Source organism: Falco biarmicus, chromosome 12, assembly GCF_023638135.1.
Source record: "Falco biarmicus isolate bFalBia1 chromosome 12, bFalBia1.pri, whole genome shotgun sequence".
Taxonomy (NCBI): Eukaryota; Metazoa; Chordata; class Aves; order Falconiformes; family Falconidae; genus Falco; species Falco biarmicus.
This window is the reverse complement of record NC_079299.1, coordinates 5,465,328-5,490,474: the sequence shown is the minus strand read 5'-3', so window position 1 is coordinate 5,490,474 and position 25,147 is coordinate 5,465,328. Positions and strand designations below refer to the sequence as shown.

General features: G+C 45.9%; 1 protein-coding gene across 1 annotated transcript in view; it reads right to left on the bottom strand.

Moving 5' to 3' along the window:
* The window catches only part of EHD3 (EH domain containing 3), a 31,834-nt gene extending 13,267 nt beyond the window's left edge, over positions 1 to 18,567 (bottom strand). Inside the window, exons 1-3 of the mRNA XM_056357095.1 lie at positions 17,961 to 18,567; positions 10,968 to 11,144; positions 4,959 to 5,056 (exon numbers count right to left, since the gene is read on the bottom strand). Coding sequence (XP_056213070.1) covers positions 4,959 to 5,056; positions 10,968 to 11,144; positions 17,961 to 18,187 — 502 coding nt within the window. The 5' untranslated portion in view covers positions 18,188 to 18,567. The remainder of the gene's footprint in view (positions 1 to 4,958; positions 5,057 to 10,967; positions 11,145 to 17,960) is intronic.
* Between the last annotated feature and the right edge of the window lie 6,580 nt (positions 18,568 to 25,147).

Genomic DNA, 25,147 nt, shown 5'->3' with positions numbered 1-25,147 from the left:
CAGGGCATGTGTAGGTTGAGACGGATGGTTAGTGGAGCATGTAATGCGCAGCCCCCAGGGATGGCCCTGCGACTCAAGTGTATGAGCTGCTGTTACCAGGTGGCTCAATTAGTGTGGCAGGCTGCACAAGATGATGAATTATGAGGAATTCCTAACTCCTGCCCTGGCTCTGCTGTACTGCATGACCTGACCCGTGGTCATTCCCTTCATCCTCATTTATTTCAGTACAGTCATCCCTTTCTCATCCTCCCTCCCAGCAGGGTGGCCTGGGCTCATTATGTGACACTAGAACAGTGTTTTGCAAATGGATAGCATCTGTATTACTATCAAATTGTCAAAGCAGCCAAGACTGTGCTACTTTGGTACAAATATCTCCCCTATGGGCACCTCTGCAGCCTGCTGTTGCCTCAGGCTTAGCTGGAAACAATAAAAAAACAGAAGGACACAGTGTGAGGGGCATGTGGACATTGTCACATAACAGGGCATGGATCTAAGACCAGAGAAGAAATGGCTGTTCTCCAGGCAAGGACCATTCAGAAGAGTGAAGGGCAGGATGCTTTGGGCCATGACATCCTGGGAACTTCCCAGGCCTGTAAATGAAACCTGTATATCCTAGGGGTCTAGCTACCATACCTGTGACACCATGGGTGCCCACCATGAAGAACTGCATGAGTCACAGGAGCTCAGCAGGACAAAAGTACTGCAGGCAGCTCCTTGGCTACACGTTTTACTAGAGCCTGAGTGCAGCAGCTGTGTCAGTGCTGGTGATCTCACTGCATGCCAAGGGGACGTGGACTTCAGCTATGACAGACTGCATCACCCTCAACTGCTTGACAGGCCTAAACTTGTTGGTCTGCTACTGGGAAACTTCATGGGCTGCTCTGTGGGGGGAAGGTGGCTCTTAGGATCATGTACTGGTGTCCTGGAAGAGAGCCAGCACAGTACTCCATTTCTCAGGACGACACAGCATTCCCTGGAGGAAAGTTTTCTACCCACTTGCAAAGCCCTGCTGCTGGCTACACAAGGCTGACTGCAGTAACACTGGTGCTTCTGCACACTGGCTCATCGGGGAAGGGACTGAGTTATCTGTCATGTTAGTCTTTCCAACAGCAACAAGGCAGTGAATTTAATTCAGAGTTGAGTTCAGACAAATGCAAAGCTTCAGAACCTGGTCTTGGCCCCTGAATCATTCCTTTAAACTCCATTTCCTCACTCCTGCTACTTGAAACATGGATGTAGTAACAGCAACAGCTATTGCCTTGAAATGCAGGGGTATAAGGTGGCCCTCGTGGGTTGCTAAGCTTTGATACATGGTATTCTGCTAAGCTGGCACTGTAGATTAACTAATGCTCTTGACGTCTAATGCGAAAGGAGACAGACATGCGATGTTCCCAGTGAAAGGAATTTCCTATTTTTAGAAATACTGCTGTTTCTCATGGGATGGGCAGGCTGGGAAAGTCTGCCACATCTTTTGCATTTTTACTTTTCCCTTCAATCTTATGACAGAAAGCTGCTTTACTGTCTACTCCCTTCCCTGACCCTGCTTCACAGGTACCCCGGTCTGAGGGTCTTAAAACCTACTAGTATCAAAGGGTAAGGAGCTCCGCTGTTCCCGGCAGTGAATAAATTTCTAAGTGTCTCTTGGGAAACCTCTGCGAGACTCCCTCAGGTCTTGCTTCATTCCCAAGTGAAATCCGAGCAGGCTGGAAAGGTATAGAAGGGCAGAGGCATTTTGTTGTGTCAGCAGTTTTAAGCACTGTCTTGTTTTCTGCCTAGAAACCACGTTATTGCTCTATCTGCCTCCAAAATCAACTTGCTAATGAGGGCAGCAGGCTTCTTAGCTTGGTAGCAAATGCACCAGCCTCCACTTTTTCCTATTCCTCTTCCATGGAAGCTGGGAAGTGAGCACTCCATTTCAAACACCAGCTTCCTAGAGATAACTTCAAGCAAATGCTGGCAGCAGCCCTTCCTAAACATAAGCACCCCAGCATTCTTTTGACTCTTTCTGCTCCCTGGGCTGGATCCCCTGCAGACAGAAATTGCTGGAGTTCTGCCAGCTTCAACAAAGCTATGTTGTTCTAAACCAGATGAGGATCTTGCCCTGTAACTATTGAAAGGCCATCCGACATAACCCATGTGACCAGTTTCAGGCTGCCCTGGATATAAATGGTGACGTACTGAGATCCCATCTACCCTGTACTTTTAACTGCTGTCATTAGGTCAGTCAACAGCCAGGATGTGACAGTCCCCTTGTCTGGTTAGAGGTGTAGCAGAGCAAATTCTTGGGATGGCAGGATGAGCAGGAGGTGGCTGGGCTCTGTCTAGAGTTCTCATCTCCTGGCAAAAGGGTGGAGTGACCACACACTGTAGTCACAGGACCAATGCATAAGCACTTAATTGCACTAAGGGCAGAAAAGTTGTCCAGGAAGAATTTGCCCCATGTGCTGAGACAGGCCTCCAGTTCTACAACTAGGTATAGCTTAAAGAATCGGGACTCCCCTTTAGCTTTCTCTGCTTATGAGGAACATTCCCTTAGCTGTTTCCAGATGTCTGGGGAGGCGTTATTGGCTTGGGTCAAAATGCACCAGTGAGCTTCCTAACAGCGTACAGCTGTGCATCACTGTGTTCTGGCATTGCTGGCATTTACCAGAGTAGCTGCAGGAATCACAGAATCCTTTAGATTGGAAAAGACCTTTAAGATCACAGAGACCAACTGTTACCCTAGCACTGCCAAGTCCACCACTGAACATGTCCCTAAGCACCACATCTGTATGCCTTTTAAATATCTCTAGGGACAGTGACTCCACCACATCCCTGAGCAGCCTGTTCCAATGCTTGACAACCCTTTTGGTGAAGAAACTTTTCCTCACATCCAATCTAAACCTCCCCTGGCATAACGTGAGGCCATCTCCTCTTGTCCTATGGCTTGCTATCTGGGAGAAGAGACCAACTCCCACCTCACTACAACCTCCTTTCCAGGTAGTGGTAGACAGCGATAAGGTCTCCCCTCAGTCTCCTTTTCTCCAGACTAAACAACCCCAGTTCCCTCAGTTGCTCCTCACAAGATTAGTGCTCCAGACCCTTCCCCAGCTTCACTGCCCTGCTCTGCACACACTCCAGCACCTCAACGTTTCTCCAGGAAAATGCTGTGGGAAATGGTGTCAAAGGCTTTCCTAAAGCCTAGGCAGACAACATCCACGGCCTTTCCCTCATTCACTAAGCAGGTCACCTTGTCGTAGAAGCATATCAGGTTAGTCAAGCAGGACCTGCCTTTCATCAACCCATGCTGGCTGGGCCTGATCCCCTGGTCATCCTGTACCTGCCGTGGGATGGCACTCAAGACGATCTGCTCCATAACCTTCCCTGGCACCAAGGTCAGGCTGACAGGGCTGTAAAATGGGACACCAAGGCTCACTGGGAAGCTGATAAGAGAAATTTTGCAAATGGAGGAGCAGTACGTTTTGCAGGAGGATATTTTTAGTACTGGAAGTAGCTGGAAAATAGGAAAATCTTGCAATATATGTCAGGATTTGAACTGGTGAGGAGATTTGGGAAAGGGGTTATGGAAACTTCTTTAGGGATTTGAAATGGGTCCATTTTGACTTGCTTTTTTTTTTTTTATTGTATGAGGGAACAAAAATATTTCCTCCTAAGCAAGTTTTCTTCATAGTGGTAGGTCCACAAGAGAACTGAGTTGCTTTCAGTGGCATTTTTTGACTGAAAAATGTTTACATCGTGTAATACATATTTTTGTTTACCTCTACTTCTAAACACTTTCTGCTGAAAGGAGGAATGCTTGTACAGCATGTTTTTCAGCCTTCTGATGATGAAGGCTTGTGCGTCTTGCTACCTTTTGTAGACTGCCTGGAAGGAATTTATGATCACTTAGTAGTGCAGAGACCCATGGTGAAAGAGCTTAATGTGAGTCTTCAGCTAACTCTAGCTGTCCTTTATAGCTTTATTGGTGCTTCTTTAACTAAGGTTCCTGTGGTGGAAGATCCCAGTAAAACAAACTTGGCTCTGTGCAAGGTAGCTGCTCAATTAAGAGAAAAGAACTTGCAAGAACAATTTTAATTCAAAGGAGCATTATAAAAGTGGGAAAGGCATGAGTCATCAGAAATCTTATGGGACAGAACACTGAAACATGGGAAAGGCCTCAACACTTTGGGTAGAGCCTGTGCTGCTGCAACTTAATTGTGCATTGTTAATAGGCAGTGTGAATGAGAACTGATCTTTCCAAACCTGAATGCTGTGATTACTACTCTTAGCTTTCTTCCAATGAAATGACGGAAAACTACCAACTTTGTCTAAGGAACCAGCAAGAAACTAACTCTTACAGAGTAAGAAAGTGACCACAGATGTTAGGTTTAAAGCATCAAGATGTTGCCCACTTCAGAGTGCCAGCCCGAGACACTCAGAAGGTCACTGAAAGACTCTGCTATTCATCAGATCCATTTAGCATCCCGAGGATTTCCAGATTCCCCATGGCAATGAGGAACCTGGGTGCCAATGGCTCTTAATCCCAATCCAGTCCCATGCTAGGTTTAGGGAGCCTGGCCAGTACAAGAAGCCTGCTAGGTCAACTGGAAAGAAACCAGGTTGATTGCAATGGGGGCCTTGCCCATAGCTTATCAGTAAGTCACTGGAAGCAAGTGTTTCTGCAAAGCAGGTAGGTATTAATTGACTCTTTCTGATGGAAATCAGTTCCCCTGGGAAATACCTGACCGTGACGGAGGTACTGCTGACCTTGTCACCAACCTTCCCTGAAACCATTTAAATTCTTTATAGCAGATTACCCACATTCCTTTGGACTCAATTTGCAAAGTCGTGCTGTACATCTGAGAGGCTCCTACTAGTGTTTCCGTCCACATCCTGTACAGCTTGAGGTGAAACTCCTATATAGAGTCCCTTTGGTTTTCAGTGCTGTTGTTTAGAAGAGAACTGAACTTGGGACTTACCTCTGCTAATTCTCTGTTTTTCTCCAGAAAGGATTCCTGGTGTATCAATGACGCTGATGCTCTCTAACACGGGATTAGGTAGCTGAGCACAAACAAACCTGTGTGAAAATAAATGTGTTTGAAATAAAAGAAAAAGGTATCTATGATGTGCTGAACATCACGGGCAGTATGGGACAAGCCAGGCTCTGATCTCACAACTCTTCTGTTGGAGCTTGGAGCTACTGCTGATTTAAAGAAATGAGAAAAAAGCTAAACCTGAGCACTTTCTCTTACTATTTTGTTGCTTCTGGAACATGGGTCTCAGTGATGACCTATGACAGGGTTTTTTTTATGTGACCCCCAAATTGTGAATTATTAATGAAAATGTGGAAATCCAAATGTCTTCATTTGCTCTTTAGATTTTAGAGTGAAGTGGTATTTGTTTTTCTTCACTTTAGCGTTCCCCTGCAGAGTCCTGAACTCAAGTGAACTGAAATAACTCGTTAAAAAAAAAATAAATCAGCAATGTTGTAAGATATTCATTCTTTTTCAAATCTGTTCTTAAACAGACAAAGTGTGCTATTCTTGCACCATGGAAATCCTAAAGCATAGGCAGCATGAGATCTCAGGAGGTGGTTTAGTCTATCCTCTGGCCTCAAGGCAGATCAATCAGATGTTTGTCTAAAGTGTTCTTCAAATCCCTAACGATGTAGACTCACCAACCTTTGCTGGGAGTCTACTCCATTGCTTAATTATCCTTACAACAAAACCGCTTTCTTAATGTCTACTCTGAACCTCCCATGCTACAATGCCTTTGTCTCAAATACAGTAGACATGGAAAATGATGTATTTTTCCCCTCCTGTCACAACATATATTACTGTCATCCTGTCTTGCCTCAGTCTTTCCTTTAAAGAAAACAGTTTGTGTTCCCATCCCCATCCACCCCACCCCCAATCTCTTTCAGTTCTCTCTAGCTGCCTTTCCAGCTCATTTCTAAATCCCTGAAGACCCTTGCGGTTTTCCTTTGAGTCCTCTCAAACTGCTCCGTATACTTCTTCAGGCATGATGCCCCAAGCTGACATGGCACTCCAGCTGTGACCTTGCCAGTGGTGAATACAGTGGATGGATTGCTCCTTACCTCTTACATATGACAGTCCCGTCATATCTTAGTAAGATGACTGCTTTTTTAACAATAGTATGACACTGTTGACTTACATTGTTTGTAATTCACTCTTCCCCCCTCTGCAGCTTGATTTCTGTGTAATTGCTCTTTAGCTAGTTGTTCCTGTCTCGTATCTGTGCAAATCACTGCTGAAGAGTAACTTGCACTTGTTCGTAAGTGGGTTGCAGCTCATCTATTTCAGTTGCTGGTAACAGCAAAGGACAGTAAAAGCCTATCCACTGACATGGTTGGCAGTTAGCATTTCATGGATAGCCTTTTTGTGGTGGCATTCCAGGCAGCTATAAATACGTGTATGTATATGTACATATGCATATTAATAACGTGGTGTGACATCCAGGCATAAAAACACATGTTACTGTGGGAGGAAGCAGAACCATATAAAGGATGGGGGTTGGCACAAGGGCCACTAGATGCAGTCATGGCAGAGCCCTGCAGTGCTCTGACAAGTGGCTGGTTCTGCTGAAGTCCCTGCATTTATGAACTCCTCCAGGCTAAAACCTCACCCCAATTTTTCTACTTGTATGACTCTGAGATGATTCTAACAAGAGTGAATCCTCATGGGTTAGATTAGTGTCTTCTCTCCCTAAGCTGTCAGCTATTTCAGACCACATATTACAGTCTCTCTCTCCCACATCCACAGCTTTGCAGGTGGCAGCAAGGAGCGTTTTTGAGTGTGTAACACTTCATGTAGAAGTAGGGAGCTGGCTTGATTCTCCTGTTGAGTGCCAGGCACTGCAGCAGAGAACAAAAGGCTCAGGAGGTCATGTTATTTCCCTGTCCTGTCAGCCCAGGTTTGCTCTCCCATTGTCATAGCACTACACATTCCTTGTGGTCTAATATTAAATGGCTCAGGCAAGGGGATTTTCCACCAGCTTCTCTAGGGAAAGTACTCCACGGGAGATTTCAGATATAAGGTCAGAGGCCAGCATGAGTGAGTGCATTCTGGCTCTGTTGGCAAGATTGTTAAAGTTGCTGCCTTCCTGCTGTCCCAGCAGAACTGCAGGACCTCAGGGAGCATGACCTAATTGTATCTGGGGCCATACGAACATGGTGCCAGACTAGACTTTCACTACCTCTACAGGCAGAGCATGGGGGTAAAGGAAGAACCTGTTACCCATGATGTCTCCCACTGCTGACAGAACAAAAGCAGGACTAACTCCACCTTAGTTTCCCAAGACAGACTTTGGTGGTAGAAGGAATCTTACAACCAAGCCAATGTGATATGAAAGTAATGGCTGAGATTCCTGATTTTGCTCCAGGTCGCTGGTGCCAAACGAGTCCTCCTGATAACGAGGTGCAACCTGTAATCTCTCTGCTGGGATCCTTCTAGAGCTGTGGTACTGCCAGCAGAGCTGGACTGAGGAAAACAAGTCCTCTCAACACCCAGGAACCACCTGGGGCAAGGAGAGGTGGACAACAGACAGGGTACTGCAAAGCTGCTATCCTCCTCTCAGCCCTGTCTCTGCCCTTAGCCAGGAAGGTATGGGCAGGCGTTCCGTCTCCGGGGAATGAAGGGAGGGAGGAGACAGGCTCTGGGCAGCACAATTAGCTGCTGTCTCCCAGCCAAATCCTGACTGTATCACTCTTCCCTTACTTCCTGGAAGGCAGCAGATCCTAGTCTCTGCCGGGAAAGGAGTACCAGTTGAGGCTGGATGCTCACTCCTGCTCCTCCATTTAGCTCCCCTGGAGCAGCAGGCTCTGCACCCACAGTGATGTAATAATCATTCACTTTAAGAAAGAAATATGTAAATATCTATAATGAAAACCAAGAAAGAATTTGAAAAACAGAGGATGTTAATCAACCCTTGCAAATGGGTTAACAAGACATGGCCTTGGGAGAAGGAATAGATACTGTAAATAAGTCAAGCTTAGAAATAACAAGATAAGCTCAAGAAGAATCAAAATGTTTTACTGTGTGTTAAGAGTTGTGCTGTGTTTGTGGATTTACCACCTAGAACCCATCTCTGCACTGATAGGCAACAAACAAGCATCTCTGTTCTGTGTGTGGATTAGCTCTTGCACATAGGGTGAAGAACCCAGATTTGGAACAACAACAGGACACGGGGCTGTGGGCCACAACCAGCAGGTCGGTGTGAATGCTACTGCCTTGCGCTGTTCTGTTCCTTTCCACTGATGCCCCTGTCAATCATCATCTTTAACCATCCACCGGTAAAATTGACTTGCCCTCTCTTAGCTTAGAGGCATGGCTTTTGGAGATTACTTCCCTTCTACAGATTTCTTGCTCCCTGCCTCCTAGCTGAGGTCAGTGCCTCAGCATACGCATAGCAGCAGCAAGATCTGTGGAAAGCAGAGACAGCTCTGCATTCTCTTGCCAAGAGGCCAGGCCCACAACAGGAGTAAGTGTGGGTGGCTCAACCCAGTCCAGTGAGTGCATCCTGACTTACATTTGCTAAATTTTTGGCCCTCTGAGTCAATTCTTGCATGTGCTTAATTTCCTAATTAGCTGGGTATTAGCATCTGCATTTTCAGCACTGTGAAGCTCATGCTGCTGATCTAGTCCCCCTTAGCATGTCTTCCTCTGCCAGTTTAGAAATCATTACCCCCTTGTGGTTTTCTTTCAATCTGTCAGCAGAAAAGGCATTAATTAGCTGTTGTGGCTACTCCCTGCATTACTAGCAGGACTGCCCTTCTGCTGCTGAATCACTGCTGTGCTCCTCTACCCTGCTGTCCTCACAGGCACATGCATGACTCCTTCCTCACAGGACAAGGAAGAGTAGTAGGAGAGTAACAGGAGCACAGCATGATGCAGTGAACTAAGCTAATGGACACATATTCCTTGCTGTGTTAGGAACAAACTGCACTCTGGACACATCAATCAACCAGTTCAGGAGCCTTTGCTTTTTTGCCCTCCATGTCTGGCTTCCTTACTCCTTATGTTGCTTCTCCTCTGCAGTGAACTGGCGGCCAGCTGTGGCTGTTCCTGGCTAGCAGCAGAGCTGCTCTGAATGATATTCTCTTCATCTACAGCCATGAGGCCTGTTATTTTCTTCGAGCAAACCACCTTCCTCCCTTGGTGTAGGGAGTGGGCAGACCCCACTGTTGGCCAGGTGCAGATGTTCTGAACCCTCTAAAACATTGAAAACATCTCCAAGTCTCTCTGGTGCAGGACCATGTTGAGGTATTTGAACGATGAGCCTGTGAAATGATCTGACGTTGCTTCCAAGTCACCCTGAGGCACTGTGAGGTTCTCTGCACCGTAGCAACGCGGTTGTCCCACAAGCAGGTTCCATTACCTGGTGTGCAGCACTGATGCGCACACCGACTTGAGGTATTTCGATCTTTTTATTCTAGTTTGCATGAAGTTGGGAGCTAGTTGGTAATCCACAAAAACTAGCTCCTCTCCTCACACATAGTAAAACATTTCATACATTTTGAACAATTGTTTACAATTAGGTTTAGTCACACAATTCTCATTGGTTCTTACGAGCCTCTTCTCCATTTAAAAGTACAGTATTATTTTTTTTCACCTCACGTTCTGTGGGGAGGGGGCTTTGTTAGTAGGGGTCTTTCTTTGCTCAAGGATGGATCTTTTAGTATGCTAACTGGGACAGTTTACAGGTAGTTCAAGTAATTTTGTTTGGTCTCATTAACCATTTGGTTCTCCTTGAGCTTATCTTGTTATGCCCCAGCCTGACATTTTTATGATGTCTATTCCCTCTTCCAAGGCTATGTTTTGTTAACTGTTTGTAACATTCTGTTTTTCAAATTCTTTGTTTTTCATTATAGACATTTACATATTTTGTCTAAATTTCAAGCTAAGTAACAGACTAGCCTTCTATTAATCACTTATCTAAGACCTGGTCCCTACATCTACAGCCCCCGGATCTACAGCTCCAGCTAGGTCCCTCTTCCCTCATCGAGCTTCTCCCCACGCAGGTCCCTTTCCCAGTCTTGCTGCAGTCCACACCAGCACTCTCATGGTCAGTACTGGTAGGAGATGCTGTACTCTCAAGATAGATAGTCTATGCTCAGAAGTTAGAAAGGGAGCAAAAAACAGGCTTTCCTGGTCGTTTGGCTGAGCAGCTGCCATGTTTGCAATGTCTCCCACACTGTGTTAGCAGGGAAGGCGTCGATCATGGGTGTAGTCAAACAGTTTGTTCCCATCTGCCTGTAGTAGCACAGTGTGTGCTCATCTAGGATATGGGTGTGTGTTATCAGCTTCCTGCAAGGCCTAGATCCAAAATTCACTACGGTTGGGCTAGGTCTAGGGGTTGGAAAGGTTACATTTCTCATGTCTCAGAGCCACTGTCCAAACTCCCTGCTACATTTTCTTTTTTTACAGTAAAGACATTAGAGTTGTCATCAGTTTGCACCTGAAGTTATATGTGTAAGGCATCAGAATGGAGAGGGCCTGGTATTGTTACAAGGGGGATATTCAAGCAATGCTTAAAAATGCAAAAAACCAAAGGTGTGCATTCTTGTGCCAGTTCCACTTCTCTGCTGACTTCAGTGGCTACATCTGGTTGGACTATGTAGTTTCAGGGAACTGAACTGATTGCAGAATGGAAAAAGCTAGGAATATAAAAGCAAGGGAGAGCAAAGTGTAATAGAAATTTATCTCTAGACTCCTACAGGATGAGCTTAACAGGCTGTGCTGTAGTTTTGTTTGTTCAAGTAAAATGAAAGTTTGTCCCATCTGAATTTGTTAATCTGCTCTTCAGTGGCTTACGTGCACCTGGTAGGACTGTAATGGTTTTGCATCAACCATGTAAATTTGGAAAAAAGGAAGAATAGTGTAATGCCTCTATCCCTTTAAATTGCTAGCTATGCTGCTCATTAGGTTCTAGTTTTATTCTCCAGAGCAACTAAGTTCTTGAGTACTGACCTGTTCAAAAAGGCATTGCCAAAGGCGTTGAGTTTCCTGAATGGTTTTTTGGGATCCACAACCAACGCATTTCCAGGAACAATTCCTTCCACATCTCCTTGCATAACTGCTATAAAGGAGTCAGTTGTAGGCTCTGGTCCAATCCTCATCCCTGGGAAATCCTGCTCCAGCAGGTACCTGTAGGTGAAAAAACAGGGTGTGGGCATGAGACATGAGCTGCCTAAGTCCTAAGTGAGTTGTACCAAAGATTGCACTGTAATTATGAAGCTCAAGAGCATGGATACTTCTGAGACTATTTTTAGCATTGTCACTGAATCGTTTGATAAATGTCATAGTAGCTTTTCTACTCAGGATCTCCACATTTAAAGCTTTCCTGTTTCAGGTAGATTAAGAAATCAAGATGATTATAGCTGCTAGGAAGAGATTCTCATGGTGTTTGATCATTTTGTGTATTTTAATCCTTAAGACATTTGGAACAGATTTAGCACAGCAAAGTAAAAACAGCAGTTCACTGCAATCAGAGTTAATCCCAAAACCTTACTGGCCTTTGGTGCCAATATCAATTACTTCACTGCTGCTCATTTCAGCAGACTCATCCAACTAATGTGCTTAGCCCCCAGTCCAAATCAGTTGCTCAAATGCTAACTTCTCCTGTACTTGATTGGTGGAAGTCTCAAATCTCCCTTCCTGCATGCTTCTGCAATGCAACTACAGGTTTGCATTACAAATTGCTCAAGCATATTGAACACTAAGCATGTGGGTAGCAAAGTATACCCCAATATTTGTTATCAAGCTAAATAGTACAGTAAGCATCCCTTATTATTTCCTAAGCCCCTGACAGCCTCTCTAAAGGCAGTGTCTGGCAAATTCCAGGGAAAAATGGCACTCATGGTGCTGTAGGACTTTGAATAGGACTCTGGCAGCACATTCTGACTTACCCTGCCAAATTCAGGGTGGGTTAATGGTATGCACGGGACAGTTCCCTGTGGTTCATGAAGGAGCCAAATGCTATCATTGAGGTCAGGTCTGTGCTTGTGTGTGCAGAAGTCATCATACCTGCTGGTCCTCTGCTGAAAACTAAGACCACTGCATCCATGTGGCTTGCAAAAAGTACCTAGAGCTGGTCTAGCTCTCAGTATGGGATGGTGTTAGACTACCTGACCTGGTGATAAGCTATTGACTGTTAGATGAGGAACATGCCTGCCAGGTTATGGAATTTAGTGTAATACTGTGTGGCTTGTTGCCAGAAGATAGCTGACATTTCCTCTTCCATTGCTTTGACCTAGTATGTATTTATCTTTTCTACCTACTAAAGATTTGCTGTGATGTTAGAAGTAGATTCAGGGGATGGGGAAGAAAGAAAATGGGAGAAGGGCTGAGGATTTTTCATGACTGAGACCAGTGTGTTTAACTCAGGTGAGTCTTACCAAAGAGGGTAAGTTTCTATGTGAGGTACTATAGGACCACTGGCATGGAGCTTGTGGTTATTTAGGGGTTCCTGCTTTCACCGTCATTTTAACAGACTTAATCACCAGTGTTTGAGGAACAACAAAATATTGTGCTTATTCAGCATGGCCCTTTATTGACACCATGTTAGCAAACGTGTCTTCAATTCCCAATGGACCTAAAGGTAAAACAAGCAAATGTGCACTCAAGACATACTGTGAATCATGCTACTTATCTGGCTTAGTGCACCTGAACAGCTGCAGCAAGAATAATTCCAGTAATAATATCCATATTTCCCTTAGGAGCTGACCACCTCCTTTATTGGTATTTTATCATGCATTTTCTTTTTCATCCAAAGGGATTTTTCAAGTCTTCTGCTCACCAGAATGCCACCAGAAGTGACTTCTCTTAAGGGGAGCAACTCTGAGATAAAACAGCAGCTGTTTAGCAGTTCCCAAAATACTGAAACAATCCAGGAAGGCAAATAGCCTTCTGACCTCCTATACTAGGGTGGGTACAGCCTACCTACCCAAAGCCTATACAGAGATTCCTCAAACTTTTATAGGAAAGTAGCTCATTACTTAACAAAAGCTGACTGCAGCTAATGCTGGGGTGTGCCACCTCTGTGGCTGGTGTCCACAATACACCTTCCTGGCAGCTACAGTTACTTATCTCTAGCTTGAAGCAGCTGAGAACAGGGAGGAGCTACTTCTCTCCCACCGAGGACTCTGTAGACTATCAAATGAATGTTCTTGGCTCCATTCCCTGGAAAGCTCTTCACACCGAAACAACCATTTGCTAGGTTAGAAGCCACTTGGCCAGACTCTGGAAACTAAGTTCAAGCTTGCCTGATGGCATTTCCAAAGCGTTAGCTCCTGATGGACACTGCTGTGATGCTAGTTACTGCTATTGGCTTTCCTCTGCTCCTGCTTTGTATTTCACTTTTTGTCTGACATAATATATTTAAGAGTGATATACAGATGGGCAGTCACTGAATCCATAGAAATCATTGACCTCTCCCCTTGCAAATACTGGAAAGAAAAGAAACAGGTAGGGTTAACAACTGTCAATGCAACAAGTGAAGCACTTCTGAGAAACACCCCTTACTCCCAATGCTAGGTCACAGCCTTGCCATAACAATAACTTGTTTTTTACAGGTTTGAGATGCACACAGTATACAACAGCTTTTGAGCAGCAGGGAAAAAAAATGCCTGAGGGTTTTCTGTCATTTATGGGCAAAGCTTCTGAGAAAGACTAAGCAGAAGTCCTGCATGTAATAGAAACATTCCTCCTCCAGCCAGGCTGCTCAAAAGTATTTTATCACAGCTCCACACAGCTAGTGTTTCAAAGCATTTCTGTGTTTCTTGTATAATTTTAAAACAACCCAAAAAAACCAACCAAAAAATCCCAACAAAAGCACTCTCATGCAGAAGTAGTTACAAACCAATGTTAATTGACTTAATGTGCAACAAGTACTATGAAATCAGAGAGATTATTTGCACTGCCTAGCATCATAGCATCTATTTTAAGTAAGGCTTCTCTGGGAGATTCGGGTACATGATGCAGCAGGGTGGCTGCAGCACAAGAATCTCATTGTACACAGGATAAATACAAGGGGATTTATTGACACTGTCTGATGAGGGGGGAGGAAGGCACTTCTGCTAGGCAGTGCCACAGTCTGCCTCTGCTAACTCAAGCAAGCTGGAGAACACATGCAATTGTCCCATTTGTAGGGATTTCTGGGAGAGAAGAGCAAACAATAGCTGTAGAAAACACCAGCCAACAGTGAGCAACTTCCCCTTCCAGTATAGGGTGCCTTACTCTGAGCTGCTGAACACCTTCAAGGGCCTGGGGGAGTGACCTTCAGGCAGGCTGGAAGCCTGCACAGGGTGCCAAGCAAGAGGTGAATGGTTTATTTTAATGATGAAACTGCCTTTTGGAGAATTGTCTTGGAGAAAAGAAATTGCCAATTGGAGAATTGGAGTTGGTATGTGGCTGGGAACATCATACTGTTTGCCCCATTTCAGGCCTGTCCCTGCTCCTGGCAGGGGAAGGTGAAGGACAAGGGCAGGAAAGCTGTATTAGTGCCAGCCTGGCTTTGGGTACCCTTTCCCAGGTAGGTTTGGAGCAGTGTAGGAGCCAGGCAAGGAGATCCCGGGCTCTCTGGGCAGGAGTGCCTGCAGGATGTGGGGGAAGGGGCTGTTTGCCCGCGATGAGTCATGCAGGAGCTGTGCAGGATGCTGCTGTGTGTGGCAGCAGAGGTGATGCAGAGCAGGAAAGGGAAGAAGGGCAGAGCAGGAGGAAGTGGAGACAACAGTCTGGTGCAAGCAGAAATGAAAGGTTCAGGGCCACAGGGGGAGGTCACACCAGAGCTCTGTGGGTAGCCTGTGACAAAACAGTATGGAGAGACCAGGACAGAAATGATTAGCTGCAGGAGGAAGGGGTGGCTACACCAGAAAAGCAAGCCATGTTGACAGTTTGTAGGGCTCTAGCAGGCTTGTTTGTTTTATTAGCAGGATGGCTGGACACAAGCCAGGACTATTTTTAGAAAAGACCACAGAATCTAAGTTAATTAGGAGAGTAATGTTCTGTCCTGTACTCCCACCCTCTTACAGGAAACATAAAAAGCAATAACGTTATCAAGGCAAGCTCCAGTGACATCCTGCTGTGGCTGTCAGATATTCCCAGGTAGAGGTGTTGCCTTGTCCTCGCCGTCACAGCCTTTCAGATTCCAGCTCTGCAGAAAAGCCTCAGCCAAATGCATGCTGAGGAAAGAAATGGGAGTGAGCAAGAAGAGAGGATACAGCAGGAAGCAGGAATGGAAGAGCTGCAGTTAGCAATGCTACATCTTTCACACAGCAAAGCAAGGCTCAGTTCTCTGGGTTCCTGAAAGCAGGAGAGAGAATAGCTTAGTTCCACAGAAAACAAGCCAGTGCTCTGGTCTTGCTTCACTGGCTTTGACCCACACAACTTACCTCCCTCCTCCCCACCTCAGCCTTAGGAATGTTTCTCACTGCTGACCTTGACTGCTCTCCTTCCACCAGCAGCTCCTGACACAAGAAGCATCTTGCCTCATTGCAAGATGCTGCAGAGCCTTGCATTTCTTCCTTGTTTCACCTCCGATTCCCCAAGAACAAGGAAAGATGTTTGGGACAAACCCACCTTAGATGGACAAAGGACCTTAAGTCACTTTTTTTAATGGTGTACTGGGATCTAGGTGAACCAGGACCAAGTTCAGTGCCACTAAATACTCATGTGGAATAAGTCATCTCCCTAAATTGCATGCCAGTACAAGCAGGACACAATATAAGAGTGGGATGGATACATAAGGATAACACTAATTATACCCATCCTGACAAGATTATGGAAGAGATGTCCAGAGGTTGTTTCTTGCTTCACTACTGCCAAGACATAATGGTTGTCTCCCCTCCCACTTCTTCCCCCAGTTGCCTTTAACTCCTCCCTGCTCTCAGTTCTAGCTCCCACTCACCTTCCCACAATAACTCTGGATGTTAATCTGATGCTTATCTCTGCTCTCTGATGACCAGTGCCTGCAAGCTGATGCTGGAAGCCTATCACAAGCAACACTTAGTCTTCCACCACCATCTGCCCTTCTTTGGTTGGGAACGTATTGGAGTAAGATCCTCACATCCCTCCTATTATTACAAGCCCTGGGGTTCTCCACGAGTTCTCAACTTTCACCTTTTTATGCACTATTTTACACAGGGAATACTCTGTCTTCCTGGAAGGCCTTCTCAGGTCCATTTTGCACTCCTGTGAAGCAGAAGCTCCTGGTCACTTCTGCTTGACCATAGTCTCTGGCTAGGCTCATCCCAGTACTTCCCACAGAAAAGCCTGGGAGAAGAGGACAGAACCCGTGGTCAGAGAGGCTCAGATCAGCTTGCTTACAGCAAAGCAAAGGGGGTGCTGCCATCCCACATGCTTCAGGCAACCAAAACTTCTTATAAAATGAGCTAAGGCTTACAGGAAAAGGACTTCACTGAGCAGAGAGGGGCAAAGGCAGGAAGTCTGCAAACAACAGCATGCAGGTGAGACTGCAGGGAAATGCTGATGCTGGCAGTTTGGAAAGAAGCATTAGGAAGAGATGCTCTAGTTGCACCACCAGCAACATGGATATTCAGCAACCTCCTGGTGTTCAGCAGAGGTTCTGTTCTGAGTGTCAGTAACCCAGAGGACAGAAAAAGCCTTTCAAATTGGTTCCACCCCAGATCTTTGTTCTGTGATTTGGTACCAAACCTGACAGCTACGCTATCCAAGCTAGCCTCTCTAATTTTCAGAGGAGTAACTCCCCTTCCACCCAGCTGCCAAATGCTTCTTTGCGTCATTCATGCCCATTCATCATCTACCTGACCTGCTCAGGTGAGCAAGGCCTATTTTACTCAAACTTTGTTTTCCAGGTACATGAAAAGGTAGCAGAAATGTATTCTGTTCTTGGCTCCTGGCTGGGACGCTAAGTAGCAGGAATACTACAATACACAACCCCCCCCCACCTGCATTTCTCAAGGTCACTCCTTAAGAAGTGCAGTCAATTTGATTCACCTCTTTCTACTTTCCACAGCCCCCGCCTCCACCAAGAAATACTGGTAGAACAAAGGGCTGGCTGCTTGTGGCTTGCGTCCAGATTTACACTGGGGTAATTCCACAGATTTCAACACAGCCACACCAGAAAAAGACTGGAATTTAACGCTAAGCTTATGAATCACATAGGAAACACAGACAGCGCAGCTTCAGCTATGATCCCAAGAGACTGCCTGCTGCAAGTTGAACTAGCAGCCCGAATAGAGATCCCTGCAACCAAGTCCAGCTGGAAAAGTTTAACCCTTTCTTTGACAGTTTCACATCAAACCTGCTACTGGCAGCTGCTCGCTCTTTATAGTTAGGAACAAGCTTGCCACTCCCAGAATCTCAGCAAAGCAGGCCACAGTTAAAACAGGGCTAACTTCTGGAGCCCTGAAGATGGGCAGGTTTCTCTTGTGCACACCCCCCCACACACCCGAGCACATGTGCTTCTCAAACTAGGCTCTGTGCATCACCTCTGGGCACAGCGCGGAGAAAAAGACACAAGGGTGAGACACAGACTCTCACAAACCCAAGCACACACTTTAAGGTTCCCTAGCTCATAGGTTGCCCCACCACCCAAATGCTACATCAAGTTGAAAAGAAGGGCTGTTAGAAGGGCTACCCTGCCTCAAGCGGTCACGGAGCAGCCCTTGCACTTTGAACGCGCAAGGGCCCCAAGTGACTCACATCTCTGCTCCAGCGCCCTGCCCGCACTCCTCAGCCCTCCCCTGGGCTACTTTTTGCCACGTTGGTGTTTCACGGCACCTCTCACACCACCCTGTCCCTGCGAAGGGATACTGCCAGAGTTTAAGTGGAGGCAGCTTTTCAGTTGAAAGCTGTTGATGGGTACCGGGGGCACAGGGGGGGAACAGAAGAGGGATGCAGGTAGCAGGGACCCCTTCTGCCCCACGGCAGGCGTCGAGGGTGCAGGCACACCCGGGAGGGAAGCAGGCAGGTGGGTTTTACCTGATGAAGGTGGTCTTCCCAGTGGAGTACTGCCCCACAAGGAGCACCATGGGCTTGTTGTCGAAGTCGGCATCCTCCAGGGCCGGCGAGTGGAACTCGTGGAACTTGTAGTGCTCTTCCAAGGGCAGCAGTTTGGTTTTGTAGAGCTTTTTCAGGCCCTCGCTGACCGTCTGAAACACCTCGGGGTCCTTCCTCCGGCGGTCATCGGTGCCCAGCCAGCTGAACATCTTGGGGCTGCCTGAGGCCAGTTCCGCAGCGAGCGCCGAGGCTGGGCCGGGGGGCGGCACGGCTGTGGCTGCCGGCGTGGGCTACCCCTGCATGCCCGCCCAAGCCGGGCGGGCGGCGGGGCTCAGGGGACGGCCTGGCAGGCCTCGCTCCCCTCGGGCGCCCACCCGGGAGGGCCGCCTTCCGTTACGCGACCCGCACCGGCGGCCTCAGGCAGAAAACGGTCCCCGCGGGAGGCTAAAAAAGCCGCTTCTCCTCACAGCCTCGGCCGCGCGGCGCCGGTGGACGCCGCCTACCCTTCACGCCGCCGGCTCCCGGCGTGGGCATGCCGCGGAGGCGGGGCGGGCGGTGGCGGCGGCAGCGCTCTGCGAGCGCGGCGGGCGGTGTTTAAGGGCGGCCCTCCAGGAAATGGGCCGGCGCCGGAAGTCGACGGCTCCTGGCAGGCGCCGCCCGTTCTTCCCGGCGGGTGAAGCCGCAGCGGACGGCGCCATGTTGAGACGGGGCACGACGCGGAGGAAAAGCGGGAGGGGCCGGGCCCGCTCCGCGGGGTGCGGCGACGCACAGCGCCCCCTGGGGGACACTGCGGGCATTTGTAGCCCGGCCGCCATTTTCTTCCCCTTCTCCCCTCACTTTAAAGTAAACCCCTGCATGCGCAAATTTGACAGGACTGACAAGTCAGGGCTGACAGGACAGCTGCCGAGTGAAGGCAGAAGCGCTTTGGCCAAAGCCTGGACGGGTTTTCCAGCGGCGGCCTGTCTCCCGGGCCGTGTCCTGTCAGCCGTGTTGCTGGGCTCTCCACATCACTGCTGAGTAGGTGGGACAGGGCAGGGCATTTTTCCTAAAATATCTCCAAATGTCGTTTTCACTTGAGTTGATCCAGCGACCGGGAGATATGTGGCACAAGCAGTTCTGGAAGTGGCCCTGCCGTGTGGCTGGCTCCTGCCCTTCCCCGCCATTTGCAGGCAGGAGGAGCCCAGGCCCAGCCTGCTGTAACTGGAGGCAGTGGTGCAGTTGTTTTTCATGGGCCGGGGGACACCCAAAGACACCGAACAACCATCCAGGTCCCATTCTATGCACCTGGCTGTAGCAGCAGGCATTTTCCTGGCTGTTCCTGTTGTGTGATCCCAAGCACTTGTGTGCTCTGCAGCTGTGAGGTAAGAGCCACGGCTCCAGGGACCAGGTTTCTTTTTCTGGAAAAAAAATAGCAAGCTGACTGTATTTTCTGAAGGTCAGGCTTCTCTGCTTTCCTGCCAATGCCTAAAGCTAGTCTGAAAATGGAACTATGTTTTGAAACCTCTTTAAGAGTAACTTTCCTCGTTTCTTTGGTTTTATAAATAGAGACTTTTGGCTTTAAGAGTTTGATGACTCCTTTCCAGTAAAAACTCTTGAAAGGCCCATAGAAATCAGCATGATTTGGCAAGATTTCCTCATTTTGTAGGAAAAAAAAATCATTTTCATCTTCTAGATAGTTCTGCCATTTAAGGGCTGTGCTTCTCTGATGCTGTGGTGGTATTTCTGCAGCTATATATGGAGCCTCTTTGGTGCTTGCCTGTGATATCCTCAGAGCTGAGTAAAGGTCAGGCCAGGAAGCCTTTGATTGTAAATCTCCCCAGGCCACCTTGATGCCCTTCCTGAATACAATGAATGGGGGAGGAAAGCAAGGTTTCTGTTGGGCAAGCTGCAGGAGTTGACTGCTTCAGGTATGGTGGAGGCACGCTTGTCCCACATTTACAAGCAGAGGATATGTATTAATCATGAAGTTGCACTAATGATAAAGATGTATACCCGATGGCTAAACGGCCAAAAAAATGTTTCCTTGCCTTGTCTGAAGAGAGTCCCTTTCCTTTGGATTCTTTATCACCGAGGCAGATCACAAGGAATCTTGACAGGTTTTATAGACTTTCTGTAGGTGTCTCACAAACATTGCACAATTTTATTTATTTTTCAGTCTGTTTTCTTAGCCATTTCTCTCTGAAAGGCTGACTTCCTCAAGAACTCTCTTTACCTTAAACCACAGTGCTTGTCAGAAACAAAGGGAAGTAAAATTAGGCAAGGAAGTTTAGAGTATAATTAGGTTTTTCTTTTTGCCAGAATTCAAACTGAAAATTTTAATCTGTTTTCATTGTTTAGTCCTTTTCATTTCTTAAACAGGGCTGTTTTAATGGATGGCTTTCTGTTGGACAGATTGGTCTTACGGTGCAATCTTTAGGCATTTTTTTAAAATAATTTACATTTTTGTAGTTTTGAGAGCAGAAGATGAACAAAACCAATTAAATCTTTTTTCCAAATGATGGTTTTTCATTTAAAATATCACTGCTGGAAGAAGAGCTGATTTTCTTGAAAGTTTCTGAGCTGTTCAAATAGAAACCACTCTGCTGCAGTGCCCAGGACATACACATATCTGATACTGATGGGGGTCTGCTACTGCCCTCTACTATAGAATTTCTCTTTTTCTGTCACGCTGTGACAGATTAAACTTTTAGCTTTGTATTTTCTTAGCCATGTCCCTGCTGTTGGTAACATTTGGTAACTAAGTTGGCAGTCACTTAGCTGGATGCTTGCCTTGACTGGGAAGAGAGAGACTTTGCTGGAGAAGATTCACTTCCCTGTTCCTGGAAGTGAATGAGGCTGGACTAAGTCATGTAGTATCTGCATTCAAAATGAAACCTCATTTTTGGGGGTGAAACACAATGTTGTATAACTGAAACTCATTTAATGTGATACCAAGTCATGGTGATGCGTGTGTTTGCTTATCTCCTGCCTTAGAATGAATAGGTTTTCTTCCTACGAAAAGATCGTCTGAGGATGGGGACGTTAGGAAGTCACCATGTTTGAAAAGAGGTGGTGACTCAGTCAGTACTGTAACACTTTGACTGTTTGAAAAATCTTGTGGGAGCAGTGTAGTTCAGTAAAATTAACTTCCTGCTAGTGTAGTTACTGTCACTGTTCATTACCAAGTAAGAAACCCGAAAACCCAGTGTCAAAAGTTCAGGTGGCGATGGGTTCAACAGGGAATAGCTAGGTTTGTGGAAAAGGGATGAGGGGAGAGGAAGATGCAGCGGGCCCCCAGAATTAAACCAAATATGCCAATTTGAGAAGTAAGAGAAGGAGAATTTCCTCTGGTTCAGCTAGATCAAACTTCCCAATCGCTTGCTGTGCCATGCGGCCTAGGAATAAAATAATCTCCAGCGTAGTCTATCCTTTTCCTTACTCATTGCTTTGGTTTTACAACTCAGAAAGCTGCGGCCTTCCTTTCCTGTCCTCATATGCTCCTTCATATTCCTATGAAATATTTTACTTTATGTTTCTCTTACCATTTTTTGAAGGTGGCTTGGTATGCATATGCTGTCCTTTTCCCTGCCCTCTCCATGCTGCTGTTACCCCCTGATTGCCTGGAGTGGAACAAGGTGCTGGTACCCAGAAGTGCACCAGAAATAGAAAATGTAGGGTTGGATAATGTATTCCCACAGTGAGTGGGAAGCATGCTTGCCTCCAGAGAATTCACTCCTTAAATATATGCAGCAAAGGAAGCGTATTGCACATAGGGGACCTGACCCTGTGATGTCTGCAATAGTGCCTAATAAGCACTAATAGAAAGAAAAATTCTCATGAGTCCTTCACCGTGCTTGCAGTGAAGAAACTTGGAGGTTTCTCCTGTAATTCTTGGATGGTTTTGACTGTCTCTGTCATAGGACGTTTACTTCCTTCAAACTTCTATAAATCTTCTTTTTAGAAATTGTTACGATTTAGTGATTGACAAAGTGGATAGTCTGTCATGGCCCTGTCTGTTCTGAAAAAATGTGGGGGTTTTGAGTGTATTTCCTTTCTGAGCTTTTTCTTACCTCAAAGCAGAAATCCTGTTCTACCTCGTCAGTGATGTATGGAGAGATGTGGGGTTTTGTGCTTTGAATAGTCAAATGGCTAAATAAACAAGGAAGCTGCCATCCACTGAAGCAATGGGTGAGTCAAACGGTAGTCTGCATGATGGGCTGACCTCTTCTTTCATGCCTTCTGTGGAATATTTCGCACTGGGTTCTTCAGAATTTTTCTGGCATTACTCAATATGCTTTTTTTCCCCACCTCCTGCTTCTAACACAGTGCTTGATAGGGTAGAACGCTCTCAGGGTTACGTAAGCGAGAGAGAGAGGGAGATACATAAATACACACATAGGTAGAGATAACATATATACTATTTATAAGTAGCAGGCATCATTGCCAGTGGAATAATTATCCTTCGCTGTGAGGACACACCTGGAGAAGGTAGGACATCAAACGCCAAGTGCTGTGTAGAGGGATTTGGTGCTGGCATTCAGCAGTCATCTGTGGCTAGCAACAGTCAGGATTTTCCAGGGGTTTGAAAGGAGCAGAACTCTGTCACCATGGTATGCTGTTGAGAGGAAGCTGTGCTCTAGGACATAATGGGTGTATTAGTTATATGATGCTGCTGGCCTTGCTGAATGCAGCAGCTGCTGCTTTACTTTTTTACTTTTTTTTTTTTTTTTTTTTAACTTTTACTTCTGGAAGTGTCCAAGGGAAAGATAAAGAGTTTGTATCAGCAAACCCGAGAAGAATGGGTGCGATGTAAAGCAACTAGATGAGATACATCAGCTGCCCTGCATGTGACAGCTCTGAAGTTTCTGCCTGCCAAATGGTTGGGAACACAGGCTGGTGCTAACCTAGATTTTGTGTGCCCTTGTTCTCTCAGGTTTGCTGTTTAGAGGCAGTTTAGCAGATACTTGATCACAAAGTATTCTGCAGAGGTCAAAAGTTTCATCTGACTTCAAAGGGCTTTGTGGGCAGTCAAAATCTGTAATGATTAGGATGATTATGAATAGGGTGTTGTAACCTTAAGTGCTAAAGCACAGACCTTAAATAAATGGGATTTTTCTATTTCCACTGATTTTGATGTAGCTTGGACAATTTACATAGCAAAGAATATGTATTTTATGTTCTCAACCAGTCTGTAAAAGTAAATCTTTGGTCAGAAGGTATTGTTTGAAGTTCTGAAAGCCATCCAGGCATTTTTGCTAGACCTTTTGTTAACATCAGCAGGACGGTCTGGGGCAGGCTCACTGCTCGGCCTTGAAAATCTCAGCACCAGAAGGTGTTTGTCAACTTTTGGGCCAATAATCTAAGCACTAGAAATTCAGGGCAAGGTCCTCCACCTTTCTGTATGTTCATTTGTTTTGTGAGAAAGCACAGTTCAATGTTTCTTTTCAGGATATCTCTATTTGCTAGAAAGCCCACAAGAGTGGGAGGCAGATCTGAGTTTTTATTTCTGAAATACACCACTATGTTTAATCAATCTTTAATCAAAGGCTTGAAATTGTACCTGCAAGTGCCATTTTCATACTGTGTGTTTAGAGACTAATAAAGATTAACAAAGCCTAATACAGTCACATTTCTATTCTAATGACTGCTAATTTCTGTAGCTAATGTTCTGCTGTATTACAAGAATGGTTATAAAAGGTGGCCCTGCATCGTTTGTTCTGTTCACCTTAAAATTTATTGTTTTGCATGCAAGTATTTGCTCTGTTCCACACAATCAGGAGTGGCTCCTCAGTGCAGATACAGATTGTCTTCATTGAACCAGAGGAGCTGGACTGAGCTCTGTCAGCTCCAGGTTTAGCCCTCGAATTGCCAACTGCCCCAGTGTTACCCGAGATACATCCTCTCACAGAGAGAGTAAGAGGCTCTCAGAGAATTATTTCATGGTCCAATTCCTTTTACTGAAAGCAAAGGGTTTGCTGTGGATACTTCAGATTCTCATTTTAAGGCCTAGGGACGAGGCATCTGAGATGCTGAGAAAGATCAGAGGAGATCATAGGATGCTAATGTAGTAGAAGGACTTGTGTCAGATGGCAAACATTAACTAGGGGAATGTGCAAAGAATAGAGAATCAAATCCATCGAACCTACTGGTTCCTGGGTTCCGTCTAAAGCTTTTAACCTCTGTCTGCTACACTTGGCTGCTTTCCCTTAGAAATTTTAATTGCTGGAAGAGATACATATGCACACACTCTGCTCCACCTGTGCCAGAGGACACGGTGGGACACTGATTCAGTCTGGTTCAGTCAGTAACGTTTCTGTGATTTCCAGGTATACCTTGGCTCATCTAAAACTGTATCTGGCATCTGCTTGTACACATGGGTGCAGCCAGACAGCAGGCAGAAGGTTAAAACACGAGGTGGAACAGCCTGTGGCTGTCTAAGCAGTGACTGTTCACGACACATAAAATGCTTCATTACATCTTTTGATCAAAGATTTCTAGGTAATTTGGAAAAGAGTTTAAAACAATACACCTACAGGCAGGTTCACTTGGGAGGTTTTCAAAACACATAAAGTAGCTGCATCATTGACTCTCAACATACACTGTTACAGTTGGGGCTGCTGGCTGAGTTTCTCAAAAATAAGGCTATGTATTCAGGTGATTTAAAGCTCCTTTTTTGAAAGGCTTGGTTTTTTTCATGCTATCTCTGGGTTTCAAGGTCTATCTATAACATTTAGTTCTTTTTCAAATAAATGCCAGACTGAGGTGAGAACTAGTGAATGATTTTATCAGGCATTGTGCTCTGCACATCGCCAAATCAAGTCTCAAGTATTTGCTCTTCAGTGTAAATCTAAGTATGTCAATTCCTCACCAATTCTTTCCTTGGGGAGCAACAAAATGAGAAATTCTTTCACATACATGTTTTGTCTGTCTATATAAAGTACAGCTAGTATCCAGTCTGTTTTCTTCCCCTTGTTTTTCTCTTAAATCTATCTATCTCTCTGTTGCTCATATTGTTGTAGCCGTGAAGGTCAATGGCTGTAAAAAAGGCAAGGTTTGGAGGGAGGGACAGTATTTTTCATCTGGAGCAAAACCAGACAAGTTGTTAGGCACTTAAATCCTTCTTCAGGTCTGAAATGTCTACGGTACAATAGAAAATTGAATTTTTGTTTCCAGGGTTATAATGTGAAGAT